At 39.2% G+C, this 25,346-nt stretch overlaps 2 protein-coding genes across 6 annotated transcripts in view; one reads left to right on the plus strand and one right to left on the minus strand.

The window, feature by feature from the left end:
• Positions 1-25,346, plus strand: part of SAP30 (Sin3A associated protein 30) — a 116,783-nt gene that overhangs the window by 15,363 nt on the left and 76,074 nt on the right. For 2 of the 5 annotated variants that reach the window (XR_013960946.1, XR_013960949.1), the window contains exons 4-5: positions 384-446; positions 13,220-13,308. Coding sequence is in view for 1 of the 5 variants with exons in the window: in XM_080675348.1 (XP_080531474.1) it covers positions 384-407 (24 nt within the window). In the remaining 4 variants the exon portion in view is untranslated. Of the gene's footprint in view, positions 1-383; positions 1,059-13,219; positions 13,309-25,346 lie in introns of those variants that run through there. The other 3 variants (XR_013960947.1, XR_013960948.1, XM_080675348.1) reach the window with 2 other exon arrangements.
• Positions 55-8,230, minus strand: SCRG1 (stimulator of chondrogenesis 1). The gene is made up of 3 exons (XM_080675349.1): positions 8,095-8,230; positions 2,685-2,937; positions 55-268 (listed from the first exon to the last, which is right to left on the minus strand). The coding sequence occupies exons 2-3, from the start codon at positions 2,921-2,923 to the stop codon at positions 214-216; spliced, it is 294 nt and encodes a 97-aa protein (XP_080531475.1). The 5' UTR covers positions 2,924-2,937; positions 8,095-8,230; the 3' UTR covers positions 55-213.

The following is a 25,346-nucleotide window of genomic DNA, read 5'->3' on the forward strand; positions in this document are numbered from 1 at the left end:
AAAGTTTCTAAGTCAGTATTTTTAACCAGTGCCAACAAAGTCCACAGAGAAACATTAAATTGAATTAATTTTTATTACTACTTATTTGACACAAGTTTACTTGTCTTAGACAAGTGAGAATTTATAAAATCTGTGCTTTATTGCATGGATAGAAAGTAGAAATGCAGTTTCTGGGAAATTAGCCATGGTGCTCTCCGGAATACATGAAGATTCTCAGTGACTGTTGCAAGGAATCACAAAGGAGATCTTTGGTCCAAAGAAGATATCTCTGAAAAAAAATATAACATCAGTTAAATGTAGCTATAAGCTAAGGTATATATTAGTTTTCTGGGTTAAAAATGAACAGTGATTTGCAGGATTTCAGATATGATTATTCGTTTTAGGTGAATAAAGTAGAAAAAGAATGAGTGGGAGGACTTGCCACAGGAGCAACAAAGACCAAGAAGGTAATCAATTCTTCTACTTTCCCTTTTCCACTGATAATATGCTATCATTTCTTAAAAAAAAAAAAAAAAAAAAAAAAAAAAAGGAAAGGTTAGGTGATTTCAAAACCTTATAATCATACCAAAAACATTCATTCCTCTGATATGAGTGGGATGGACCATGAACTTTAAATCTAAGGTAAAACACAGAAGATTCAAATTTTCCTAGAAAGTCAATAAATAAATTTCTAGCTTTTACAGGAAAAGGAGAAGTGTTAAGCTACTCTACTCTTGTTGGAAAGATCATATAAGGTAATGTGTAAAAATGCATGGAATAATATAAAATTGTATATAAGTATAAGGTAGTATGAATATGGTTTATTAGAAATATACTTAGTATATAATGTACAACATGATAACTATTATTAGTACTGCTGTAGAGTATATTTGAAATTTGCTAAGAGAGTAAATCTGAAAGTTTTCATTACAAGAAAAAATAAATTTGGGGGTAACTATATGAGGTAATAGATGTTAACTATAACTAAATTATTATGGTAATTATTTTTTAATATTTATTGGTTGACTCATTTGCAATATACCTTAAGCTTAAAAAGTGTTGTATGTCAATTATATCTCAATAAAAAATGAAAAAAAAATAGGATGACAAATTAAACTGTGATTACAGGGCGGGAAAAGGAAATATACTTAGCAAGGTAAATTTGTTGCCACTAGGAAAAGGATAACCCAATATCAGGTAGAAATTACTTTTGTATATCTATACTTCTATTCTTATCCATTAACACAAAATTATATCATGAAATAAATACAGACGCATTTCTGTAAATTGGATTCAAGTCTTACAATTACAAAAAAAGCAAAGATGGTATTTTAATATTAGATGATATTTCATTTATTTGGTCTGGGAAAAATTAAATCATTTTGTGGAATCAGTTAACTCAAGTCCTTAATATCATCATTAATACAGTGATTCTGAAACGTCGTCACACGTGTTATCGCCTAGGAAGCGTGTTAAGCCATAATTGCTATGCCTCACCTCCAGTGTTCCTGATACAGTAGGTCTGATCTGGGGCCCAAGAATGTTTATGCACTTTTTTTTTTTTTTAATGAATGTTTCTCTTTTTTTTAAGTGCATTTTTATTGATTTCACATAGGAAGGGAGAGGGAGAAAGGGATAGAAACATCAATGATGAGAGAAAGATCATTGATTGGCTGCCTCCTGCATGCCCCCTACTGGGGATTTAGCCTGCAACCTGGGCTTGTGCCCTGACTGGGAATTGAACCATGACCTCCTGGTTCATAGGTTGATGCTCAACCACTGGGCCACACCAGCCAAGCTGGATATGCACTTTTAACAAGAACGCAGGTGATACGAAGCTGCTGTTCTGAGAACCGCACACTAAGAACCAACTGGCTTGGTAGAAAAAAAAAAATCTGGTCGAAATCAGAAGACCTGAGTTCTAGTGCCAGTGCTGATATTAACGAGTCACATAGGATGGTGCTGGTCATTTTATCTCTCTGTACCTTTTCCTTGATCAGATGGTTATATCTGCCTCTTCTACCTCACAGGATTCTTAGAAAAATGAAAATATGATGGCATGTTAAAAGTAATTTGAAAAAGCTAATTTAGGTATGAAATAGCCAAGATCATAGTATTTGAAAGATTTCTCAGTAACCAAGGGTTTAAAATCAAGAGTTGGAAATATTTATTGACTTATCTACTATTATATTATACTTAAAATACATCTACTTTCCAAGTCAGTGAGGAACTTTTACTTAGTTTATTTCTGGTTAACTCATACACAGAGCTGGAAATTTTTTCTTTGACCATTACCAAACTTTTCAACCCAGTTAATTACTTGATCCTGTTTGCTGACATCTTTTATCTAAAGCCTTTTATTAGTTTTCAGATTGGTTTAAAATATCAACCTTGAAGCTGACCACTGCTGCTGGTAGATTTTTTTTGTGGTAAAAATCTGATAGGGGATTTAGATTTTAATAGATTGGAGTGTTATTAATTTTCTGGATTTCATTTAGTTTTATTAAAATCTGCCAAGTTCTGTTTCTTAAATGAAAACATTTAGTTCTATGCACAATGGTGATGATTCTAGCAAATAGCTGGGATTTGAACAGGATTTTACTAAAAAGGGTGATTATTTTCAGCAAACTCATTATAAAGGTGTCAAAAAAGAATCGTTATCCATATGTTTCATAGCAATATAGTTTGTGATTACATTTCCTTACTTTGGGCAGCAGAGCAATTCGCTGAAGTTGCAGTAACATATCATCTCACATCCCTTTCCATCCCAGAAATGATCCTGGACGTTTACATCAACCTTTGTCAGGTCAGCTACTCCTTCTGGAAGGCTGTGACAGTTGCGATCTTTTAGTATCTTTCTGTAGCAAGAGAGGCGACTTGCAGGCATGGTCTGGACTCCTAGCAGCAAAGTTAGCCCAATGGTGACAAGTACTATAAATTTCATTTTGGCTTTTGGCCCTGAGATAGAAGAAAAACCAAAATGTGTTAGTGTTAGTTTGTTTTTAAAGATGGAATTCGTCTGAATGTAAACTTCTTAGCATTCTCATACACTCCTGGGTAGAAAGAGTTGATCTTTTCTACTCTCTTCTTTGTGGTTCTCAAAGTGTAGTTTAAAGACCATGTACAATAAAAATCACTTAGAATATTTGTTAAAAATTAAATGCCTCGGTTCCACAAAGAAATACTGATTAAGAAATGCTGGATGAGGGGAAGAGGTGGTGGTAAGACCCAGAATTTGCATTTTAAGTACTCAAAGTAATTTTTTTTGTATATTCAATAGAGAAAAATTGCTTTTAAAAATATTTCTATTAATTTCAGAGAGGAAAGGAGAGGGAAAGAGAGATATATAAACATCAATGATGAGAAAGAATCACTGATTGGCTGCCTTCTGCATGCCGCCGACTGGAGATCGAGCCTGCAACCCGAACATGTGCCCTGACCAGGAATCGAGCTGTGACCTCCTGGTTCATAGGTCGACTCAACCATTGAGCCACACTGAACAGGCAGAAAAATTGCTTTTTAATGTGATAAAACTGACAAATTTCTAGAATGGAAAGCTTTACCAGGGCAGTCTATTTTTTATCACTACATACCCAATGGCTACCAGGCGTCCTCAAACTACGGCCCGCGGGCCACATGCGGCCCGCCGAGGACATTTATCCGGCCGGCTGGGTGCCGCTGCCTGTCCTGCTTAGCAGCTGACTCGTCCCGGGCCCACAGTGCGCATAGGAATTTGTTCATAGTTTTTTTTTTAAACTATAGTCCGGCCCTCCAACAGTCTGAGGGACAGTGAACTGGCCCCCTGTTTAAAAAGTTTGAGGACCCCTGGAATACAATGCTTGGCCCATTTTTCTAGTATTAGTAAGTGCTTTTCTGAAAACACACTTTTTTGTTGTTGTTGTTAATCCTCACCTGAGGATATGTTCCCATTGATTTTTAGAGAGCGTGGAAGGGAGGGGGAGAGACACAGAGAAAGAAACATCAATGTGAGAGAGAGACACATCGATTGATTGCTTCCCGTACGCACCCCAACCCGGCCGAGGATTGACCCTGCAACCAAGGTATATGCCCTTGACCAGAATCAAACCCGGGATCCTTCAGTCCATGGTCTAATGCTCTATCCACTGAGCAAAACCGGCTAGGGCTGAAAACATATTTTTAATCCTGAGCAAGAGCCTACAGAAGTTTCATATTATCTAAAAGACTGTGAACTTCTTAGGGCTAATCCTCTAGTCTTCCTTCCACTTCTCCACACAAATCATTCATTATTGCAGTTAGTAGGCCATCAGACCTGAAACTTCTTCAATCCTACACATGTGTCTTTGCCTTGTTGCCCCCTCTAACCTCTTCTCTTTACATTAATTTCTGATGAAACCATCCATTAAAGACAAACCTCAAACTCATCTTTCCTAAGAAACCTTTCTGATACAGCCCATATCATTCTAACAGTTCCCTTGCTTTCTATTTTCATAGCTCTATATGTATATAATCTGTACTGCAAGAACTGTGAATTTGACTAAATAATGCCTTGTCATTGTCAGCATTTTTCATAAGCCAGTGAACCATATGGAGTACATGGCTACAGCTGGGAGTGGGAAATTCACAGAAAGCCATTTGGCCACTTATTGAATTGGTCATTTTATGGATTTACCTAGAACCAGGAAGGAAGATTTGGAAAGATCATAAAGAGCCTTACAGGACATGATAAGGCCTTTAGATTTTACTGATTATACCAGCCTGCGGGGATTGGGCCGAAACTGTGTCTCCAACATCCCCCAAGGGGTCCCCACTTGCAAGAGGGCACAGGCCAGGCTGAGGGACCCCACCGGTGCACGATGGGGGCCGGGGAGGGACCGTGGGAGGGCTCCAGGGCGTGTCTGGCCTGTCTCACCCAGTCCTGATCAGCCAGACCCCAGCAGCAAGCTAACCTACCAGTCTACCAGTTAGAGCATCTGCTCCCTGGTGGTCAGTGTGCATCATAGCGACTGGTTGAACCGTCAAATGGTCAGACACTTAGCATATTAGGCTTTTATATATATAGATTGAGAAACCATTGGAAGATTTTTATTGAATAGTAATATGATCTTATTTATGTCTTTTAAAAAAGTTTTTTTTTTTAAGCTCTTTGAAGGTGTGTAATGGTGGGACAAAATTGGAAGTAGAAGAAAAGAGGCAAAAGTAGATGGAAGATGTGACACAAGAGGGAAAGAATCAAGAATAACGCTTACATTTTTTATCTGAATGCTACTGACATTTATTGAGCTGAGAAAGAATTGAATGGAGTCAGTTTGGGGGGAATGCAAGAGTAAATTTTTGGGCAAGTTAAGTTTGAGATGTCTACTACAAATCCAAGAAAGATGTTGAGTAGGCAGCTGAATATGAGTCTGAAGATCAGGGCTGGAAATACAAATTTGAGAGTCATCAGGATATTTATTGATAGTATTTATAGCTATGGCACTGGCAGGGTAATCAGTATAGATTCAGAAGAGAAGAGGCAAAGAACTGACTAAGGGTGAGCCAAAACTCAGAGGACTGGAAGAGAAGATGCCAGCATCATAAAGGCAAGAACTATACCTTCTTTTTTTTTTTTTTTTTTTTCTGCCTCTTTTCTCAGAGCGCCTGCTTCAACGCTGGGCTCACATTAAGTATTCAAAAAACATTCACTGGAGTGAAAAATAAATTGCAGGAAAGTAAGTCTGTATGCTGCCATACCACACACCTCTTCTGACTGTGTTCATGCCAGAGCATAAAATAGTGTTTCTGTCACAGTCTCAGTCACATACTAAGATGGAAAGTTCCACATCTGGCAAACACTTATTGGTAGTTCTTTTTTTCTTTTTTTTTTTTTTAACACTTTAGAAATTACATGTTTGAACTGACATCTCTCTTTTCTTCTTTTACTTAAGTGCAGATAAATAGCTTTAACTCTTATTTAGCCAGTGGAACAATGTCTGAATGTTCCTGTGATACATTGGTTGGTTTTTTCATTAGAAGACACCAACCTTAATCCTTGGCAATCCATCAAGACCATATATTTTCAAGTTCCAACAAGATTAAATGACTTTGGCAAGTTTGAAGCAAACTGCTCTATTTTTTTCTCTTTCAGTTGAAGTACATGCACATAAAATTCCTACTGGAGTACATCCAAATTATAAAAGAAAACAAAGCTAAAAGCTGAATATCTGAAGGAATAAGCAAGAGACCCTCAATTCGTTATCTATTGGATTTTTGGACTAAATTTTATGTAATTAATATTGTTCCTTATGTATGATACCATTCATATCCCAATATTTAATAGACTGGCATGATATTAATAGGAAAATATATGTCATATATATTACCATTGTTCCACTTGCCATATATATATATATATATATATATATATATATATATATATATAGTTAATCCTCATCTGAGGATATTTTCCCATTAGTTTTTTGTTGTTGTTCTTGTTTTTTGAGACAGTGAAGGGGACAAGGGGGAGAGAGAGAGAGAATTAGTTGCCTCCTGCATGGGGCCAGGGATTGAACCTGCAATCCAGCTACATGCTCTTGATCAGGAATCCAACCTGCAACCCTTCAGTGCACAGGCTTACACTCTAAACACTGAGAAGCACTGGCCAGGGCTAATGGCATAATATTTAAAAGATCAATGCAGAGCATACAGAATTAAAGGCAAAATGTTTCCAGTTAAGCAATAAATCATTGCCACCACCATATAGGTAGGGAATTGCAAATCTTGATTGGGTAAAGGGTATTTGGCACCAGCAAGCTTTTGAATGGTTGGAGTTAAATGGAGACTTAGAAAGAAAAATTATCCCATGAAATGGCCAAAACTAACAGGGTTATGTAGTTTAAGTGTTGAGACATTTATGGTGCAATGCTCATATAGGCAGCTGATGTCAGTTCTGGGAACTGCTATTTTAAAAAGTGGAATGAGACAGAGTTGATGAATTAGACAGGAAGGGCAGTCCATTTTCAGATTTCTTTCAAAACACAGCAAAAGAGAAGCAAAAGCTGCTAAAGCAAATGAAAAGTATAGCCCAGAACCTGACATTTAAAATTATAGGTGGAAGAGATTAAAATTGCTGTCCCGCCTGTCATGTTTTCCATCATCTTTCTTGGAGGATGAAAATCCCTGTTGTTTGAAAAATTCTTTCTCTTTCTTATTAACTGTGATACAAGAGGTTAATCTGAGAATGACTGAGTCCTGGAGTGAAACTTCTCCAAGGGTATGTTAAAGGAATCAAAGTGGTATTAGAAAGTGGAAAAGCCTTTCAAAGATCATTAAAATAGACATGATCAGCCCAAATAGCCAAAAGACATTCATCAGTGGACAAATGAAGTCTATATCCTCCCTGAAGGTGACCTGCCTTCAGGATGCTCAAAGAATGCTACAGTCTTGCATCATTTTAAATGTTTTCCTGACCACAATAGATCATCATCATGGAGAAAAGGACCAGCATTTGGGAGAGTTTTCATAGACTGTATACCTAAGTTAAGGAATGTTAAAGAGAAATTTTTATAAGCCCCCAAAGGGAAAAAGGGTTCCCTTTATCTTAGCAGAACAGACACCTTGTTGTGTTCCATGATGGGGACACCAAGGATGAATTCAATGAATTCCCTCTTTGTATCACACATGTATACCAGTCTCTTTTCAGGAATCAGGATTTTTAAAAAGCCAGACATTTGTGTTCTTAGACCTTGCAGTTCATATTGAGTAGGTAAAATATACAGATATAGCTACTGCATTAAAAAAAGAAGTATATACTTCATCATCCTCAAATAGTTCTGAGATGTGGAATAAGGTCCTGTTGTGTGGACCAAATTCAGAGTGGACCTGTGTATTCATAAGAAATAACATAGAGGAAGCTGCCTCTTACGAGCCTCATGATTAAGTGACTTTCCCAGTATCTATTCTCTGAATCTGATTTTTTCCCTTTATACTAAGAAGCATTTATTTTTCAAAGTACATACATCATCTCTTTAGAAGGTCTCTTTCTGTCTGTCTGTCTGTCTTTCTCTTCGCATAAATACATTTCTGCTTTAATCTATAGCAGTAGTGTGGAGTAGAATAAATGACATTAAATGGTTTTTAAGAAAAAAAGTTACATACCCTTTTCTTCTTTCCTTTTGGTCTTCTTGTCAGAGGACTTTTAAAATACTCCAACTCGCTGGGTGAGTTTGGGCAGAAGGAGAAGAGAGGAGGTGCTGGAAGGAGGTTCTTCACAAATGAACCTTTGTCTGCCTTGTCTCCCGCCTGGGATTGACAGACTCGCTGCTCCAGCCAAGAGTCTTGGGGAGGGGAGTGGAAGACTGGGCTGCAAGAACTGCCTCCCTTGGGTTTTTACACAGCAGGCGAAGATGAACTAAACAGCTTCTTTACAGAGGGAAATAACGAGTCTATACAAGAACCTCAGGGAGGCAGACTTGGAGCAATAAAATATTAAACCCGAGGGATTTATAAAGAACATAGAGTGATTTTTTTTTTTACCTGAAGAAAAGTGTGTGTACACAGACACATATGTGTGTGTGTGAGACGCAGACAGAGAGACACTCAGACAGAGAGATAGGGACAGAGAGCTAGGGAAAGAGGGCAGGAGGGAGAGAAGGAGATGGAGAAATGGCTAATTTAGGAAAACAGTTGAGCACCTCTTCCTTTTTCATGGTTTCTTTATGTTTTGTCACCAAGTTTTCTTCACCATCTAGATCCCTTGTTATAACATTTTGGTTGAAAGTATATTCCAAATCTCATTACCAGCCAATGGAAAGCAGAACGTACAATGACTGAAAAAGAAATCTATTCTGTGTCTCAGAAATAAAGTCACAAAAGGAATTTCATTCTGTGTTGAGCAAAGTGTACTGGAATTGTAGCGTCTGTTAACTATCCTTCAGTTGCCGGATTTTTAAAAAATTTAATTTGGAATAGTGTTGCTGGAATTGGAAATATTATAATAGAACAGGGATTATCTGGACAGAAAATGGAGAAAAGGTCATTCTAGGATGTATTAACAAAAGCATGAAGGTGAAGGATTGGGTAACAAGTTTGGGGATCACAGGTAGTTTTGTGTCCTGGAACTAGTGATGGTGGAAGATAAGATTAGAGGGAAAAAGAGAGACAAGTTGAGGAAGTACCTCATATACTGTGCTAAAAGTTTTAGATTTTATCCTAAAGGTAAATGGAAAGATTATGAAACATATTGAAAAGGTCGAACCCCTGACTGCAGAATGGAAGAATTATGGTGTGGGAGGAAAGAGACTAGAAACGGGAGCAGAGGAGCTCCAGCGGTAATACAGGAGAGAAGATAGGGGGCAACACTGAAAAGATCTGGTGACCAATTAGGTTTTCATGGTTAGGGCAGAGGTAGCTGAGAGAAGGATAGGAGACTTTATTAAATTTCAAAAGTTTGGACCCTTGGATGAACAATGCTGTTCTTCATCTCTGAGGGAAAAAAATGCAAAAGAGCCGTTTGGGATGGAGCAGGTGTGGGAGACAGAAATGAGTTAGTGAATGGATGTTGGATTTATAGAACCCTAGATGGAATTGGAAATTTTTAGTAGGCAGTTTGTTAAATGTACATGAGCTAGAATGTTAGAATTAACTGGTCAACTAAATGTCAACTAGATAACTAATCGAGTTATGTAATTACACCCTTAGGTTTGAGGGCCGACGCTCTAACCACTGAGCAATCGACCAGGGCTGGATTCATTTTTATATTCAGCAGTATTCAAACCCATACAATACCAGTAATATACCTGGCATTATGTTTCTTGCATGCCTGCTTCATGTGGTACCCAAGACCTCTTTGGTAATTACCTACTGCCTCTGGATCATGTTCCTAGTCACTTAGAAAAAAAATTGCCCCTAAAAAGCACATTTGGATCTTGGTTTCCTAGTCCCTGTTGCCTGTCAAACATTTACTTATTACTAATTTGGCTTCCCATCATTTCAAGGGAGCATTATTGAACATGATTAAAATTTTTTAAATAAATCTTTATTCAGATTATTACAATTATTTCTCCTTTTTCCCCCCATAGCTCCCCTCCACCCGGTTCCCACCCCACCTTCTGCCCTTACCTCCCCCCCACTGTCCTCATCCATAGGTGTATGATTTTTGTCCAGTCTCTTCCCGTACCCCCCACACCCCTTTCCCCCTGAGAATTATCAGTCCACTCCCTTTCTATGCCCCTGATTCTATTATATTCACCAGATTATTCTGTTCCTTAGGTTTTTAATTCACTTTGATTTTTAGGTTCGCTTGTTGATAGATATGTATTTGTTGTTCATAATTTTTCTCTTTACTTTTTTCTTCTTCCTCTTCTTTAAGAATACCTTTCAGCATTTCATATAATACTGGTTTGGCAATGATGAACTCCTTTAGCTTTTTCTTATCTGTGAAGCACTTTATCTGCCCTTCAATTCTGAATGATAGCTTTGCTGGGTAGAGTAATCTTGGTTGTAGGTTCTTGCTATTCATCACTTTGAATATTTCTTGCCACTCCCTTCTGGCCTGCATAGTTTCTGTTGAGAAATCAGCTGACAGTCGTATGGGTGCTCCCTTGTAGGTAATTAACTGTTTTTCTCTTGCTGCTTTTAATATTCTCTCTTTGTCTTTTGCTCTTGGCATTTTAATTATGATGTGTCTTGGTGTGGTCCTCTTTGGATTCCTTTTGCTTGGGTTCTGTGCGCTTCCTGGACTTGTAAGTCTATTTCTTTCACCAGGTGGGGGAAGTTTTCGGTCATTATTTCTTCAAATAGGTTTTCAGTATCTTGCTCTCTCTCTTCTTCTGGCACCCCCATAATTCTGATGTTGGTACGCTTGAAGTTGTCCCAGAGTCTTCTTACATTATCTTCAACTTTTTGGATTTTTTTTTTTTTGCTTTTTGCTTTTTCGGTTGAGTGTTTTTTGCTTCTTTGTATTTCAATTCTTTGACTTGATTCTTGTGTTCCTCTATTCTGTTTTTGGGTCTCTGTATAATATTTTTTATTTCAGTCAGTGTATGTTTATTTTCTAGTTGGTCCTTTTTCATATCTTCGAGGGTCTCGTTATATTTATCGGCCTTTTCTAGGATATTCTTGAAAAGCCTTATAACCGTGGTTTTGAATTCTATATCCAGTCGTTTGTTTTCCTCCATTTCTTTCGTTTGTGATCTGATTCTTTGACGCCACATTTTCACTGCTTCCCTGACTTGGTAAGGTAGATTTGTGTGCTAGGTTTCCAATATGGCCCAGTGGGTCTGCCTCCCCAGTTAACCTGAGGTGGACACTCTTGGTGCACCCCTTTGTGGACTGTGTGTACAGCCTTGTTGTAATTAAGTCTTTATTGTTGTTGGTATCACTGGGAAGAATTGACCTCCGGGCCAGTTGGCTGTAAGGATCAGCTGTGTCTATGCTGGGAGAAGTTCGGTGCTGGAGACAGCCTTATAGGATTAGACTTGCCAAATTGCAATAGCCTCTGTGCTCAGATTGGATGGGGTGGAATCTCAGTCTTGGCTTCCTGTCAGCCTTGCCCTTGCACGCATGTGCGCTTTCAGTCCTCCGCCTTCCCCAGCTCGAGTCTCCGCCTGAGAGTCCAGACTCCCCCCACAAGAGCGTGGGTCCCCAGGGGCTCGCCTGGAACTGGGGTTCACTGCAGTCAGAACTGGGGCTCAGTGCAGTCAGGATCCTCTGACTCCCTTCCACTAGGGAAAGCCTGTGGCAACCTCCGCAGCCTTTGTGCGCACTGGCCCGCGCGCCTTCAGACTTCTTCCTTTCCCAGCTCGAGTCTCCGCCCGAGAGTCCAGACTCCCCCCGTAAGAGCGTAAGAGCGTGGGTCCCCAGGGGTTCGCCCGGAACCATGATTAAATTTTTTAAAATATATTTTTATTAATTTCAGAGAGGAAGGGAGAGGGAGACAGAGACAGAAACATCAATGATGAGAGAGAATCATTGATCAGCTGCCTTCTGCACATCCCCTACTGGGGATTGAGTCTGCAACCCAGGCATGTGCCCTTGACTGGAATTGAACACGGGACCCTTCAGTCTGCAGGCTGATGCTCTATCCACTGAGCCAAGCCAGCTAGGGCAACATTATTAAACTTTAAAATGCCTGCTGCTGCCTGGCTGGTGTGGCTCAGTTGGTTGAGCATAATACCATGCACCAAGAGGTCATAGGTTCAGTTCTTGTCAGGGCACATGCCTGGGTTGCAGGCTCGATCCCCAGTAGATGTTTCTCTCCTTTCAATGTTTTATCTCTCTCTCTCCCTTCCTTTCTCTCTAATCAACCAAAGGACTTGTATGCATGGACACAGACACCAGGGGGGTGAGGGCATGAGTCGGCGGGTGGGGAGGCAATAGGGGGAAAAGGTCACATATGAAATACCTTAATCAATAAAGAAAAACATTATTTTTCTAATGGTTAAAAAAAATAAAAATCAATGAAAACATATTTTAAAAAAGTTTTTTTAAGTGCCTGCTGCTATTCATCCTGATGCCTATTCCATGCAGCTGCCCTTTTGAGAAGCAATTGATTGCAAACCAAGACCTGTGATTGCAGAGGCTGCCCTTGTGACTTTCAATTTAGGGCTCCAATTTGAAACCACTGTTTGTTTTCTTGTCTGTAGAAACTTCAGCATTTTTGTTTTGTTTTCTCTCCTGATTGCCTATAACTCAGTCCTTTTGTTGAACCCTGATTTATGTTGCTCTGGAGACCATCTGTCTCTTTGAGATAGGCTCCCAAAGTAAACCTTTTAGGTAAGGCCATTCAGACATACTGTCCAGATTTCTAGAAAACATGTCCTGCTGTATTTTTATATGTCAGTCTCTCTATCTATGTGTGCATGTTTTATTTATATGGCTATATTTTGTCATATCAAGTCTAATCAGGTTTGTTACAAATAGGAAATTCCCACAAATTGATGACAGAGCTTAAGCAATTTGATCTAGAACTTAACAATTATGTTAAAAGTACTGGCATTAAAAAAAGTGCTGGTATTACATTCGGAAAATGAGCTGATTAGCATTTCTTAAAAAGCAAACAAACAATAACAACATTAAAATCCTTCTAATCAGATGAAGTCTCAGCAGATATTTTGCATCTAAATAATTGTAGACATCCAACATCTTAAGCTTGTGAAAAAAAAAAAATGGGAACACATAAATTCTTCCCCTAATTTCCACCTGGGAGCTCATGCATATGACCTGATTTAGAATCTGCTGCTCCTGTGTTCCGTAATTGACCCCTTTCTCTCATTGCCCTCAGGCTTAAATCCTGCAGGAGTCGCGGAGAGTGGCAGTGTGGGGAGAAGCAGCAGCAGGTTCCAACCTTCATGGGTTCTTCCCAGGAGAGAGGTAGGACCGTTTTATGTGAGTCTCCTTGACAAAAGGATTTCTAATAATAAGGCTAATGGAAACCTAATTCACGGCATGTTTGTTGAAACAATAATGAGCTACAGACGAAATTACCTTTTAAAATTCCTTTAAAATAAGTTAAAAAGAAACAATTAACCTGTTTTATTAACTTTATTATTTTTGAACTCAGTAAAAGAGTATTCTTTTTTGTTAAAACTATTTATGGTTTTCCTTAAGATTTTCTCTGAACTTGGAACATTTGTGCTGAGAATGGGTTATGCAGCTGGGTGGAGCGAGATAACTTCTGTTACCCAAACTTAGCTTTCTGCCACCGAAGTGAGACTTAAGGAAACAGACTCCATTGAGGAGTCTCAAGTGAGGCCCTTAAGGAAAGAGCCGAATCCCCCAGGAGCTGTTGTGTAAGATGTTGAGCTGATGCCATGACAACTACTGGATGGGAACTATTTTCTAGAGGCACTCACAGTGGAAGGCAGTTTTGGAGGTGTGCTGTACTTGGGAACTGCTGGGTTTCAGACAGGCAGCCGTGGCTGTGATGGTCAGAGGGGGAGTCTTCTTGCTCAGAAACTGTTAGAACAGTAAACACAAGACCCCTTTTACCTGGGCTTAGAGAGTATGATGTCCACGGGGAGTGCGGGGCTTTTTCACAGCATTTCTACAGAGAGGTTGTGAGCACCCTGAAGAATATGATCTTTAAATACAATAGAAATAAAGCCAGTAAAGTGAACATCAGGAGTGAAATGTATTAAGAAGGAAAGAAACTTGAATATAGCCCCTTTAGTTTTCTGGAACTCTAAAAGGGACATTGGACTAATAGTGAATGGAATCACAGCCCAGATCCCAACAATAATTTTGTGGTTTGTTGGAAAGGACCAACTTATCAAACCTAGAAAGATCAAAAGAGCTATTAAGTGTGCCAGCGTGTGATCGTTTGCAGATCCTGAGTTCTCGTCCTAAGCTTCCCAAAGTTTTTTCACAGGTACAAGCATCTGGTTGGTTGGCAATGATAACAATAACAGTATTGATACTACTAATAATAATGTCATTGCCAAGTGTACTAAACACTTTAGAAGTGTTGGCTTATTTAATGCAAACAACATTGTTTTATGAGATAATTTTTCAAAGTCTTCCTTGGACATATAAACTTGAATCAGCTAGAGTTTTCTACAAAGTCAGATGTGGAAAATTGCCAAAATGTCAGTCATTTGAGTAGAATTTCTAAGTGATTGTTATTCTAGAAGTAAAATCATAGTGCCCGACATTCAGTAAATACTTATTAAATGAATGAATGAGTCAATAAATAAGTGAGCAATGGATGAAATACTTGCATAGAGATTAGGTTTGGGGGAATTATTCACCTTTTAATGGTTACTTATCGAAGGTCTACTGTGTACTATGATTGACGTGTAGTGTCACTAAGGATGTAGTTCAGCAAGTAGACACCACTGTTTTCTCTAGGCCATCTCTGAAGTGCAGGCTAATAAATCCTCCTATAAATCCTCAGTCTTCTCTCTTGTTAATAAAGGGCTTAATTGATGATTTTTATAGTCCCTTCCATTTTCCACTTTCTAAGAGAGTATGATTCTCAATATCATTTTTTAATAGAGTTTAAAATTTTAGAATAGTTTTTGAATTATGGAAAAAATTGCTAACAGTACATCCAGTTGATTTTTATTAGTATCTTACATTAATGTGGTACATTTGTTATAATTAATGAATCGATATTGATACATTATTAACTAAAGTCCATGATTTATTAATTTTCTCAGTTTTTATTAAGAATTGAGTGTCCTCGCCAGGCCAGCATGGCTCAGTGGTTGAGCATTGAACCAGGAGGTCACAGTTTGATTCCGATCAAGGGCATATGCCCAGGTTGCGGGCTCAATCCCCAGTGGGGGGCATGCAGGAGGCAGCTGATCAGTTATTCTCTCTCATTGTTGATGTTTCTCTCTTTCCCTCTCCCTTCTTCTCTGAAATCAATAAAAATATATATTTTTTAAAAAGAAATGAGTGTCACCTAGCTGGTTTGGCTCAGTGGATAGAGCTTTGGCCTGCAGACTGAAGGGTCCTGAGTTTGATTCCAGTCAAGGGCACATGCCTGGGTTGTGGGCTCGATCCCCAGTAGTGGGCATGCAGGAGGGAGGGATTCTCTCTCATCATTGATGTTTTTATCTCTCGCTCCCTCTCCCTTCCTCTCTGAAATCAATAAAAATAAAAAAAAGTATTTAAAAAAAAAAGGAGAGAAATGAGTGTCCTTTTTTCTGTTCAAGGATTCCCTCCAGGATACCACCTTACATTTATTTGTTATGTCTTCTTAGGCTTCTATAGACTGTGACAGTTTCTTCTTACTCTTTCATTGATTTTGATGATCTTAACAAGTTTTGAAGAGTACTAGTTAGGTGTTTTATAGATGGTCCCTCAATTGAAATTTGTCTAATATTTATCTTAGTATTATACTTGGAGTATGTGTTGTGGGGGGGATACCCCATAGTTAAAGTGCTATTTTAATCATAGCATATCAAGGGAGCATACATTGAACATAACTTATCAGTGACAGTAGGAACCTTGCTCACCTGGCTGGAGCAGTGTTTGGTAGGTTTCTCCACTATAAAGTGGCTCTTCTTTCCCTTTCTGACTGCACTCTGTGAAAGGAAGTCTTTGTGCCCAGCTCACACCTAAAGAGTGGAGGAAGGGTTATGGTCCACCTCCTTGAGGGCAGACTATCTACATACATTTTTAAAAGTTCTTCTGCAAGTGAGATTTGCTGTTTCCCCTAATTTATTTATTTACATCAGTATGAACTCATAGATATTTATTTTATACTTTGGATTATAATTCAATATTTTTTTAAATGTTTTTTGTTGCTCAAATTGTTCCATCTTTAGCCATTGAGAGCCCTTTTGGTTGTCACCTGTTTTTGTTTTTTTAATTTTATTTTATTGTTGATGGTATTACAGATGTCCCCTATTTTCTCCCTTTACCCCCCTCCTCCCATCCCCTGCTGCACCCCAGGCCTTCACCACACCATTGTCTGTGTCCATTGGTTATGCATATATGTATATGAGTTCTTTGGTTAATCTCTTCCCATTTCCCTTCCGTTCCGTGTCTCCATGCCTCCGGACCTATTTTATTCATCAGTTTATTATGTTCATTACATTCCTCTTATAAAGTGAGATCATGTGATATTTGCCTTTCTCTGACTGGCTTATTTCAATCAGCATAATACTCTCTAGGTCCATCCATGCTATTGCAAAGGGTAAGAAATCCTTCTTTGATACAGCTGCATAGTATTCCGTTGTGTAAATGTACCACAGCTTTTTTATCCACTCATCTACTGATGGGCACTTGGGCTGTGTCCAGATCTTAGCTATGGTAAATAATGCTGCTATGAACATAGGGGTGCATATATTCTTTCTGATTGGTGTTTCCAGCTCCTTAGGATATATTCTTAAAAGTGGGATTGTGGGTCAAATGATAGTTACATTTTAAAATTTTTTCAGTAAATTCCATACTGTTTTCCATAGAGGCTGCACCAATCTGCATTCCCACCAGCAGTGCACTAATGTACCCTGTTCTCCACATCCTCTCCAGCACTTGTCATTTGTTGGTTTATTGATGGTAGCCATTCTGATGTGAGGTGATACCTCATTGTTGTTTTGATTTGCATCTCTTTGATGATTAGTGATATCTGATATCTCACAGATCTAAAACAAATATTCCAAAAATATGTATGGAACCAAAAAAAGACCCCGAATAGCAGTAACAATATTCATAAAGAAGAACAAAATTAGAGGAATCACAATACCAGGTATCAAACTATACTACAAAGCCATTATAATCAAAACAGCCTGGTATTGACACAATACAGGCATATAGATCAATGGAACAGAACAGTGACCCCAGAAATTGACTCACATCATTATGGTCAATTAATATTTGACAAAGGAGGCAAGAGCATACACTAGAGTCTCTTCAATAAATGGTATTGGGAAAACTGGACAGGTACATGCAAAAAAGAAAGAAAGAAAGAAAGAAAGAAAGAAAGAAAGAAAGAAAGAGAAAGAAACTGAATCACCAACTTGTACCATACACAAGAATGAACTCAAGCCCTAGCTGGTTTGGCTCAGTGGATAGGGCATTGGCCTGCAGACTGAAGGGTCCTGGGTTCGATTCTGGTCAAGGGCACATGCCAGGGTTGCGGGCTTGATTCCCAGTAGGGGGTGTGCAGGGGGCAGCCGATCGATGATTCTTTCTCATCATTGATGTTTCTAGTTCTCTCTCCCTTCCTTTCTGAAATCAATAAAAAAAATATATTTTTTAAAAAGAATGAACTCAAAAATGGATAAAGAACTTAAATATAAGTCACAAAACCATAAAATTCTAGAAGAAAACATAGGCAGTGACATCTCAGGCATCTCACATAGCAGAATTTTCACCGATATATCTCCTAGGGCAAGAGAAACAAAGGAAAAAATAAACAAATGGGACTACATCAAAATAAAAAGTTTCTGCACAGCAAAAGAAACCAGCATCAAAATAAACAGGGAACCCACTATATGGAAGAATATATTTGCCAGTGACACATCTGATAAGGGATTAATTTCCAAAATACATAAAGAACTCATACAGCTCAACAAAAGAAAGACAAATAACCCAATTAAAAAAATGGGCACAGGACCTGAATAGGCACTTTTCCAAAGAGGACATACAGATGGCCAAGAGACATATGAAAAAAAATGCTCACCATCACTAATCCTGTGTTCTTTTGATATGCACTCTCATCAGGTGTTTTGTTTTTTACTCCCCAAACACTTCCTTACTTTCTGGCACTACAGGATGCTCCAGGCTTATCTTGTACATTTCCTGTTCCAGTCCTAGGATCATCCATTTCTCCAAGGAACCCTGGTGCCTGCCAAATTGTTCCTTTAATGAGGCACTAGGTGGGCTCATTGCTTCTGCTGTGTCCCAACTGCTAGGCCCTCTCAACTGACAGAGCAAGGAAAGATATATGTGTATACTAATCTGTATATACAAACCCATATCTATCCATATTTCTCTGTGTAACCGTTTATACCTATATCAAACATGAGTTTATATTGTCCCCAATGCTAATCCATTACTACATGAAATGTTCTAGCCTCCTCCCCTTTCTTATCTGTAACCTCCCACTCCAACAGTAAGAAGCCCGTCTCCCACCATCTGTCATTTAGTTGTTCAATTCCTGTATACAAACACAGAGAGCAGTATCAGAATTGCTAACTCATATTCTGCAATAAATAATTTTACTGACCAGAGTGCAGTGTTTATGTACAGTGTTTTCTGACTTCAGTTTTATAGACTCCATTTCCAAAGTTACTTATGTCAGCACCTTCCCCACCACCACACCCTTCAGTGAGGTGGTTTTGTTCATTTGTAATAGTTAGATTGTTTTGTCACATTCTGCATTCCATCCTGTGATACCCAATCTCTTAAATATACTTTTATGCATTCAGGTTCAGTCTTTGTGTTGTGAAGGTATATGGGTTTCTGGCAAATGCATCTACCATGCAAGTATCCACTATTACATTATGATACTAGCCTCACTGCCTTAAACTATCTCCTGTGCTTCACCTACTCAGCCCTCCCCTTGTCTGAAACTCTTAGTAACCATTGATCCTTTTTACCATTCCTATCGTTTTACTTTTTCCAAACTGCCACATAATTGGAACCATATAGTATGTAGCTTGTATAAACTGGCTTCTTTCACTCAGCAATATGTATTTAGAGTCATCCATGTGCCCAGCTGGTGTGGCTCAGTAGTTGAGTATCGACCTATGAACCAGGAGGTCACGGTTCGATTCCTGGTTGGGGCACATGCCTGGGTTGTGGGCTTGATCCCCAGAGGAGGGTGTGCAGGAGGCAGCTGATCAATGATTCTCTCTCATCATTGATGTTTCTATCTCTCTCTCCCTCTCCCTTCTTCTCTGAAATAAAAATATATATATATATATTTTTAAAATGAGTCATCCATGTATTTTTTATGGCTTGATAACTTGTTTTTATTACTGAATAATAATAATATAGCACAGGTTTTTTTTATCCTTTCACATATTGAAGGACATCTTGGTTGCTTACAGTTGTAATTATGACTAAAGGTGCTATAAACATTCATGTGCAGGTTTTATGTAGACATATGTTTTCAAATAAGTTGATCAGTATCTGTTTAACATTTAGTTGTCAGTTTGATTACAATTGTTAATTTGTAATCATCTGGCTTTTATAGGACTTCTCAAATATAGCTATTTAAAAATAATAAACACTTTCAAGTGACAAATATGTTCATAACCAGGCACCATTTTTTTTTAAAGTATAAACAATGAATCCATAATATTTTATGGAATAAGGGAAATTTAAATATAGGGCATTTTAAAGAACAATTACATTTAATATTCTTTGAAATATGTGATCTGGTGTCACCATTTCTTCTACATCACAAACAGGGAAATTTATAAGTGTTAACTTAGCTACAAATTGTTCCTTTATTGCCACCTCACTAATAGAACATGTTAAAAATTACATGTTTGGAAATCCAAATAAAAGCATCTGCAATTTGAAGTAATAAATACAACACAGTATTAGATAACTAAAACCAGCTCCCTTTATGTGTCTACATATCAGACAGGACACATGAAATGCCACAAAGTAGTAAGAAATGAAAATAATTTCCCTGGATATTTCACTTCTAAACACATGATGTGTTTTACATACAGTGTAATCCTATTAAAACACGACTTGTTATTCTATAGGATATGGGTGTGCATTAGAGTGGGAGGCAAATGTGTTCCTAGAAACCTAAACATAACAAAAAAATAAAAGGCCTTTCTATAACACTATCTTGTATCAAATGGCAAGTTAGTCTTTGTCTTTCATGCTACTATTCTAGAGACTCCTTTTTAGATGAATTAATAAAAATTGCCCTCATGTTGTTACCACCTTAAAGACCAAGTGACTTGTGTTGATTGGTCCAGTAAGGCTGAGCATAAAATATCCTGGTATCAAGAAAGCTTTAACAGTGCATGCTACGTTTTATTCTGTGTCTTAAGGATTTAATATAAAATATTTGCGAAAATAGAGGAAGGCCAACTACCAGGGAGAATGAGGGGCTTTATGAATATCATACTTGTACAATGTATTTCTCCTCTCCATAGAAATTACGGCCTTTTTTCGTATCCAAAAATTGAGTCTAAAGCCATGTTGGTAACTGCTGGGATTTTCTTCCCCAACCCAAAAGGTTCTGAGATTTATTCATTGCCATAAGAGTCTGACTCATTGAGAGATGAGGACTGGCTTATCAAGAAGCTTGGAGGGCGGAGAAACCAAGATGGCGGAGAAACCAAGATGGCGGCATAGGTAAGCACCTAAACTGCTGCCTCGCACAACAATTTCAAAACTACAACTAAAAGACAGAACGGACACCATTCAGAACCACAGGAAAGCTGGCTGAGTGGAAATTCTACAACTAGAAGGAAAGAGAAAAGCTCACAGAGAATTGGAGGTACAGCAAAGGGTCTTTGTGCGCGCAGAGAGGAAGGGCAGCTGAGAGCCTGGCTGACTTGCTCTGGCGGGGAGGTGAAAGGAAGTCCCCCCACTGCACTGAACCCCAGTTCCGACTGCACTGAACCCCAGTTCCGGGCGAAACCCCTTGGACCCAGGCTCATACAGGGGGAGTCTGGACTGTCAGGTAGAGAGAAAGGCACCCGGAGACTCGGAGACCCGGGGGAGCCCGTGGGAGCCCCAGCGGGCAGGGGTCTGGAGGCGCGCACTCCAGTGTGCACAAAGGCTGCGGAGGTTGCCACAGGCTTTCCCTAGCAGAAGGGAGTCGGAAGCTCCTGACTGCACTGAACCCCAGTTCTGACTGCACTGAACCCCAGTTCCAGGCGAGCCCCTGGGGACCCATGCTCTTGTGGGGGAAATCTGGACTCTCGGGCGGAGACTCAGGAGCCGGGAAAGGCACAGGTCTGGAGGCGCGCGTGTGCGCAAGGGCAAGGCTGACGGGAAGCCAAGACTGTCTGCTCCACCCTCAGACTCCACCCCATCCAAGCTGAGCACAGGCTTTTGCAATTGGGCAAGTCTAATCCTATAAGGTTGTCTCCAGCACCGAACTTCTCCCAGCGTAGACACAGCTGATCCTCACAGCCAACTGGCCTGGAGGTCTATTCCTCCCAGTGATACCAACAACAATCAAGACTTAACTACAACAAGGCTGTACACACAGTCCACAAAGGGGTGCACCAAGAGTATCCACCTCAGGTTAACTGGGGAGGCCGACCCACTGGGCCATATAGGAAACCTAGCACACAAAGCTCCCCTACCAACTCAGGGAAGCAGTGAAAATGCGGCGAGAAAGAAACAGATCACAAACGAAAGAAATGGAGGAAAACAAACGACTGGATATAGAATTCAAAACCACGGTTATAAGGCTTTTCAAGAATATCCTAGAAAAGGCCGATAAATATAACAAGACCCTCGAAGATATGAAAAAGGACCAACTAGAAATTAAACATACACTGACTGAAATAAAAAATATTATACAGAGACCCAACAACAGACTAGAGGAACACAAGAATCAAGTCAAAGAATTGAAATACAAAGAAGCAAAAAACACTCAACCGAAAAAGCAAAAAGGAAAAAAAATCCAAAAAGTTGAAGATAGTGTAAGAAGCCTCTGGGACAACTTCAAGCGTACCAACATCAGAATTATGGGGGTGCCAGAAGAAGAGAGAGAGCAAGATACTGAAAACCTATTTGAAGAAATAATGACTGAAAACTTCCCCCACCTGGTGAAAGAAATAGAATTACAAGTTGAGGAAGCGCACAGAAACCCAAGCAAAAGGAATCCAAAGAGGACCACACCAAGACACATCATAATTAAAATGCCAAGAGCAAAAGACAAAGAGAGAATATTAAAAGCAGCAAGAGAAAAACAGTTAATTACCTACAAGGGAGCACCCATACGACTGTCAGCTGATTTCTCAACAGAAACTATGCAGGCCAGAAGGGAGTGGCAAGAAATATTCAAAGTGATGAATAGCAAGAACCTACAACCAAGATTACTCTACCCAGCAAAGCTATCATTCAGAATTGAAGGGCAGATAAAGTGCTTCACAGATAAGAAAAAGCTAAAGGAGTTCATCATTGCCAAACCAGTATTATATGAAATGCTGAAAGGTATTCTTAAAGAAGAGGAAGAAGAAAAAAGTAAAGATAAAAATTATGAACAACAAATACATATCCATCAACAAGTGTGAATTAAAAACCTGAGGAACAGAATAATCTGGTGAATATAATAGAATCAGGGGCATAGAAATGGAGTGGACTGATAATTCTCAGGGGGAAAGGGGTATGGGGGGGTTTAGGAAGAGACTGGACAAAAATCATACACCTATGGATGAGGACAGTGGGGGGGAGGTAAGGGCAGAAGTTGGGGTGGGAACCGGGTCGAGGGGAGCTATGGGGGGAAAAAGGAGAAACAATTGTAATAATCTGAATAAAGATTTAATTAAAAAAATAAAGAAGCTTGGAGGGCGTTAGGGCTTTTTAGTTTCATGGAAAGAAATTCAAGAGAGAATTCTTGGGAGTCTAATTCTCTCGGAAGGAGAACACACCTTATGATGTATTAGATAGATAACACCTCTTAAAATATATAAAATTATAATAGGGAAAAATCTTCCTCTGTCTCTATCATTGCTCTTCTTTCCCCCTTGTGACCAGGGAACCTTCAGATACTTGACTGCCTCCAATATACTAGAATCTTTTTCCATCCTTTGTTCCCATGAAACTTTGTAAGTGCCATGCTCTATATCCTTCCAGATTTTAGCTACCTCTCAAATCAAAACTTGGGCCAAATTAGTCGTTATTTTTAAGCATTCCAACCCAGAAACATTCATAGTGATCTGAAACCTAATATATATGCTAAATTAAACTCACCTGTGGCCAAGCATCCTCAAGAAGGAAAGGGATCAAGAACCTATTTCCTGCCTGACTGGTGTGGCTCAGTGGTTGAGTGTCAACCTATGAACCAGGAGGTCACGGTTCGATTCCGTGATCACATGTCCAGGTTGCGGGCTCAATCCCCAGTGGGGGCATGCAAGAGGAAGCCAACCAATAATTCTTTCTCATCATTGATGTTTCTATCTCTCCGTCGCCCTTCCTCTTTGAGATATATATATATTTAAAGATCTTATCTCCTTCCCTTTTGAGATTCAACTTAGAGCTTTCTAAATGGCTGGGCTATTCCTGACAGAGGTTCCCTGGTAGCAAAAAACATTCAAGTTCCCCCAAGAAAAAAGAGGGAGTCTGGTTCAGTGACTTAGGCTCAACACCAGGGCCTTGAGGTTTGTGGGACACTGTGTGTTCTAGGTACAGTGTGCCCCTGTGGTTAGAAACCCAATTATATGAGCCACCTGGGCAGAGCTGTCATGTTTGGGAACAGTGGCTGATTGTGTGAGCATAATTCCAATAAGCTGTCATCTTGAGAGTCCTTGTCCTCAGTGACAGCCTGCTGCCTACACAGGGTTCTGCAGCAGAAAGGACAACCTTAGGGCAGGACAAGGACTCTTTTGAGCCTGTTGGAACCAGTTTTCAACAGTGACACCATGCAGAAGTGATTAAAATCAGAACTTTTAATGGACTTACCAGTTCCTTCCATGTGATACTTTGAAACAAGACTGCTCCCTTTGGATTAAATAAGTTCCCAGGATTTATGGACAATTTGGGGAATGAGGAAACTTTAAGAGAGATACAGAATAACCTTTAATATAGAAGAATGAATTTAATTTTAATTACTTAAGCAAGTAATTAAAAAACAAAGACAGCCCTGGCTGGTTTGGCTCAGGGGATAGAGCATCAGCCTGTGAACTGAAGGGTCCCAGATTTGATTCCAGTCAAGGGCACAAGCCCGAGTTGTGGGCTGGATCCTTGATGGGGGGCACGTGGGAGGCAGCCAATTGGTGATTCTCCACCATCATTGTTTTGTTTTGTTTTTCCACCATCATTGTTGTTTCTAACTCTCTCTTCCTCTCCTTTCCTCTCTGAAATCAATAAAAATATATTTTAAAAAGTAAAAAATAAATAAAGACAGATGCCCAAATATTAAATCCAAAACTAATGGAGGTCATACAGTTAGTATTTAATAGGTTATACAGTTCATTGTGAATCTCTAAGAGCAGAAGTGTTGCCAAACTTATTTAAGCACTGAATCTTTTTTTTTAAACTAAGCATTTTGAAGGACTGGATTCCAAGGAACACTTGGAAAATGCTTCTCTAATGGCAGATTTAGATGCTGGATGGTTGCTTCACTGTCTCAGAGTAGATTAGCTCCTAGCTCTGTGGTGTTAATCACAATGTCCTAATGACTAACCCAAGGAAGGCAGAGTGCGCAGGAGATGGTGCTGAAATGAGATCACAGCTTTCTCCTTGGCTCCATCTATCCTTTGCTTTTGAATAATGAGCACCACCTGCAATCACTTGTTGGCTCCATAAGTCAGAGTTTTTGTCTATTTTATTCTGTTATGTATCTTTGGTGCCTGGCACAGCTGCTCAATAACTATTATTTGTTGACTGAGTGAACTTCTGGCCTTCGCTGTCTTGGCAAAGTTACTAAAACCTAACATTGCCATTTCTTTTGCTTAGTGTGTCCCTTGCAGCTGCAGAACAGATCCTTCTGAAGATTCAGGAAGTATGAGAACAGTAATGGCATCTCATTTGTAAATAAAATGAAGCCCATATTTGCCCAAGTCAGACCAACCTGAGATGAGGAGCAGGGATACACTGAAGCCATTTCGAGCCCCACCAGCCGAATCCCCCAGTTCCATATTGCCCAATGTATAAGAATGATCTTTATCAACTTGTATGGCAATGTAAGTCTTATAAATAAATGCAATCAATATAAATAATCAGTATGTAAATATGAATTTAAAATATTTTCTTTCTATTCTCTGCTAAACTATATGTCATGAAACTACTTACCATGTGATACAAGG

Source organism: Plecotus auritus (genome assembly GCF_963455305.1).
Source record: "Plecotus auritus genome assembly, chromosome: 6".
Classification (NCBI taxonomy): Eukaryota; Metazoa; Chordata; class Mammalia; order Chiroptera; family Vespertilionidae; genus Plecotus; species Plecotus auritus.

Coding starts and splice junctions, on each gene's coding strand:
- SCRG1 (XM_080675349.1), bottom strand. CDS start 2,923: ATGAAATTTATAGTACTTGTCACCATTGGGCTAACTTTGCTGCTAGGA. Junction 269..2,684: donor GAATTGCTCTGCTGCCCAAA/GTAAGGAAATGT, acceptor ATTTTTTTTCAG/AGATATCTTCTTTGGACCAA.